At 35.8% G+C, this 3,969-nt stretch overlaps 1 protein-coding gene across 1 annotated transcript; it reads right to left on the bottom strand.

The window, feature by feature from the left end:
* Positions 1–277: 277 nt before the first annotated feature.
* LOC141627068 (uncharacterized) lies at positions 278–2,811 on the bottom strand. Its single transcript, XM_074440559.1, has 3 exons — positions 2,603–2,811; positions 2,118–2,306; positions 278–2,025 (listed from the first exon to the last, which is right to left on the bottom strand). The coding sequence occupies exons 2-3, from the start codon at positions 2,253–2,255 to the stop codon at positions 487–489; spliced, it is 1,677 nt and encodes a 558-aa protein (XP_074296660.1). The 5' UTR covers positions 2,256–2,306; positions 2,603–2,811; the 3' UTR covers positions 278–486.
* Between the last annotated feature and the right edge of the window lie 1,158 nt (positions 2,812–3,969).

A 3,969-nucleotide genomic window follows, 5' to 3' on the forward strand; every position in this document is an offset into this window, starting at 1 on the left:
TATTTTAATTTAGTATTTTACTTTAGCCTTGCGAGTTTTTTGGATATAAACTTCCGTTCACGTCACCCAAATCATTGTTAATTTTTTGCATCCCCTATGTCCAAATCCTAGATACGCCACTGGGATACTCTGAATACTGTCGGATCCTCTTATTTTTCTTTCTTAAAAAAGAGTGTCCATGCGGGAGAAAAATCGTCGAAGCTAACATCGTTTCGTTGGAAATTTAAGGTAAAAAAAGATCAGGATCATCATAATTTGCTTCAAAACGGCAGAAAGAACACTGATGAATTTTTTTTGTCATCATAGAAATAAAAAATCCGTGTTTACAATCATGGGTTACTTAACAGAGAAAAAAGCCAAGAAAACTGCAGAAATCATAAACAATCACACAAATCCATCCACATTTCTCTGTCAGTAGACTAAGAAATTCAGCTTTCAGTCAGAAATCATAGTGTTTACTGCTAAAGTGCTAATATAATCAATCTCCTAGTTAAGCACTTTGAAGGGTGATCTCTCGTCGATAATAGGATCGACTGTCTTATTAATGACACAGTTTTGCAAAGTCACATTCTCCTTTGCAAACTCGTCATCCTGCAAGCTATGTTGTTGGTGGTGCAGACGGGTTCTCTCCTCGGTTATATGTGCAAGGATCGCTACCTCAAGTTCCCGTGCCAGTAGATCTAAGTGTAGTCGATCATCCTCGTCTCCCTCGATTAACTCTTCTTCTTCATCTTCTCTAGTCCCACCATATTCATCTTCACCATCTTCTTCGATCCTAATCTCTTGGTCCATTAAAAGAATTTGCTGCTCGAGATTACTAATTCTACTATCCTTCTCTTCGGCCTCTCGGTTAAACATCTCCTCGACTTCAGCTTGGGCAATCAAAGACGCTTCTAGCTCTCTCCGAGTTTCCTGGCTTTCTTCAAGCTGCATTTTCAACCGCTCTGCTAATGTCATCCAACCCTGTAACTCAAACTCAAGTTCACTTCCTTGATAGGTTATATCAGTCAACTCGGAATCTAAAGCGTCTAATGCTTCATAAACTTGTTCCAGCTCATCTCTTAGTTTTCTTTCCCTCTCGGCTTTTTCTTCAAGCTCATAAGCCATAACATGCTTCTCCTCGCGCTCCTTCTCTAATTGACCCATCAAATGCACCAAGCCTCCCTCTTTATCAGTCCCCTCATATTCCGAAACCTCTGATCTAAGCAACTGTAACATTAAAGACAGCTCTTCATTCTGCATTTTCAACTGGGTTAAGCTAGAATTGCAGGCATCCAAGTCCTTCTTGAGCTCGTCTATGGCCTGATCTTTAATCGTCAAGCTAGAACTCAATTTTTCCGACTGAGCTCTCCATTCGGCTTCTTTGGCCTTGAGATTAGCCGCGCATTCTCTGTGGGTTTGCTCTAAAGTTTTCAGTTTACCTCGAAGCTTAGCCCATGATGATGGAGTAGGCACTGCTCTTGGAATCTGAGCTTCCTGCAATTCTTTAAGGGAGGCCAGAATCTCTTGATTCTCTTTCTCAAGTTTCCTCGCTTTGTACTCAATATCTCTACATTCCATCTCTTTAACCCCCAACGAGTGCCTTAAATCCGCAACAACCTCATCGTCACCAGTCCCAGCAGTTGAGCATTCTGTTTCCATTTTTCCATCCCAACCCTCCATATTTACTCTCTCAAGCGACAATTTCATTTCGGAAACCTGTCCTTCAAGTCGTTTCCTTTTAATCGCTTCATTGTCCAATGCCTGCTTGCACAAAGCCAACTCATTTTTCATCCTTTCTGACGCCCTTTCACCATCCTCAATCCCCACCTGAAGTCTCAAAATCTCACCAACCAAAGAAGATTTTTCGGTTTCCCACTCAGTTCTACTCGACTTAAGCTGATCTCGAAGCTTCTCATGGGCTTCTTCCAGATGTTTAAACCGCTCAACCTTCCATTTAAGCTCATCTTCCAATTTCCGCGTTTTTTCCTCGAACTCTTCACCTCCTGCACACATTCTCTCTTTTTCGGCTTTAGAACATTTATTCTGCAAAACAGAAACAACAAATTTCAAACTTCTAATTCGCCTCATCAAATGAAAACCAACAACTGTTTATTCTCCGCCTCAAATTTCCTTACCTTTTCGCTGCATTCAGTTCGTTGTGAATCGATTGTTGAGCTCAGCTGGTTAATAATGCATTCCTTATAATCTAAGTTGCATTTCAGTCTTTGTATCTCCGCTTTCGCTTCTTCTAGCTCTTCATGTACTTTCTCCATTTACTACTTATACCTCAAACCCACTCGCTTTCGGGATTATATTAGCCAAACCTAAAAACACCCATGAAATCACTTACATTACTCAATCCTCCCACCTCATATTCAACAAATTAAAATCATCAACTATACAACATCACAACGGGTTTTATTTTAATTTTTTGCCTATGCAAAAATCCAATTATTCCTGGAATTATATCCCTAAGAATCGGGCAATTTGAATTAAATTTTCGCGAAAAAAGATAGCAACTTTAAAACCCAATAGACATATAGTTGCATATGATATGATACGATAAGATATGATATGATACTACGGAACGATACGTAAAAGAATAGATTAGATCACAGACCTTATAGGAAAAATACCCAGATCAAAGAAAATGCAATATGATTATAAATTCCAATGTATGATCTTCAAAGTTCGTGACAATGCGATACGATTATAATTTCCAATGTATGATTGCATGATCTTCAAAGGTTGAATCTTTGATAATATAATTGATGAATTAGGGTTATTAATTTTGAGTAGGGTCGAATTTTAGAGAATCAAAAATAATATAAAAATTATGAAAAGAAAAATGGAAAGAGAAAAAAGAAGTCGTTAAAAATAGCCGTTGAGGTGGGGAAAAAGAGGTTGGTAAGTTTAAAATACGGGATGTAGCCAATTACTCTCATAACTTATGAACTACTGTAAATAAGTTTTATAGGTTTCACTTCTAGTAAATTAGCCTCATAACTTTCCAAAAATGTGTAATTAAATACAAATTAAGTTTTTTTTAACCATTTTCTTAACTAAAACCTATTATTTTATATTATAAATACTGTTGGGCTTTTGTATAGTCCATCGTTGGGTCACTTGATTTTTCAACCCAAATGGTATTTTTGTGGACGAATTACTAATTATCGCCGATAATTTTAATGAACTACTCAAAGTAATCCTTCCATTCTAAGTAATTTAATTAAAGTGTTGACAAATAATTTAATGGACAAATCAAAATTAGCAACTAAAATCGAATTACTAACAATTTAATCGAAATAACGAATTACTATTCGAAACAACATTGAATTACCGATTGAATTAAACTAATCAAAACTAACAACTAATACTATTGAACAACTAATAACTTAATCGAAACGGCGTCAAACTAACCGACGTAAAATAAATCAATTTTTTCTAAGCAAGGTAAAACGAATCGATTTTTAGAAATGAAAAAAAAAAGGAGGATAGGTGGAGCCACCACATACGAACCCAGTCACCGGCATGGAACCACTGCATGTCCCCACCTGGGTTCAGACATGTAACATAAAAAGCAGTCATTTATAAGGCCGTTTTATGAGTTTTAACCATAGTACATTTTCACAGCTCAAACCTATCGTCAAAATTAACTACAGATGAAACAATATAAAGGAGTAAGTATTTATTTTGTTTTATTTTATTGAAATGTTTATAACATACAAATTTGGCATCCCCCTTACTACTAAGTGAATAAAAACTCTATTAATTTTTCCCCCCAAAAGGCATCTATCTAAATAAGAAATAAATAAAACTTTCTTTCATTAAATTATTATATTTTGATTTAATATATTCTTATAATTAAACTCGAATCTTTTAATTAAATTTATAATTATGATTTTTTTTTTCATTAAATTATAATAAAACTGGTATTAAACTATGAACTATGAAAAATGAGCGCCAAACTCGGCGCCACCTTCTTAC

The sequence above is a fragment of the Silene latifolia genome, chromosome Y (assembly GCF_048544455.1).
Source record: "Silene latifolia isolate original U9 population chromosome Y, ASM4854445v1, whole genome shotgun sequence".
Taxonomy (NCBI): domain Eukaryota; kingdom Viridiplantae; phylum Streptophyta; class Magnoliopsida; order Caryophyllales; family Caryophyllaceae; genus Silene; species Silene latifolia.

Bases quoted from the DNA above. Each gene is read 5' to 3' on its own strand.
- LOC141627068 (XM_074440559.1), bottom strand. From the start codon at position 2,255: ATGGAGAAAGTACATGAAGAGCTAGAAGAAGCGAAAGCGGAGATACAA. The intron at 2,026-2,117 runs GTAAGGAAATTT...TCTGTTTTGCAG, and splicing joins GAACTGAATGCAGCGAAAAG to AATAAATGTTCTAAAGCCGA.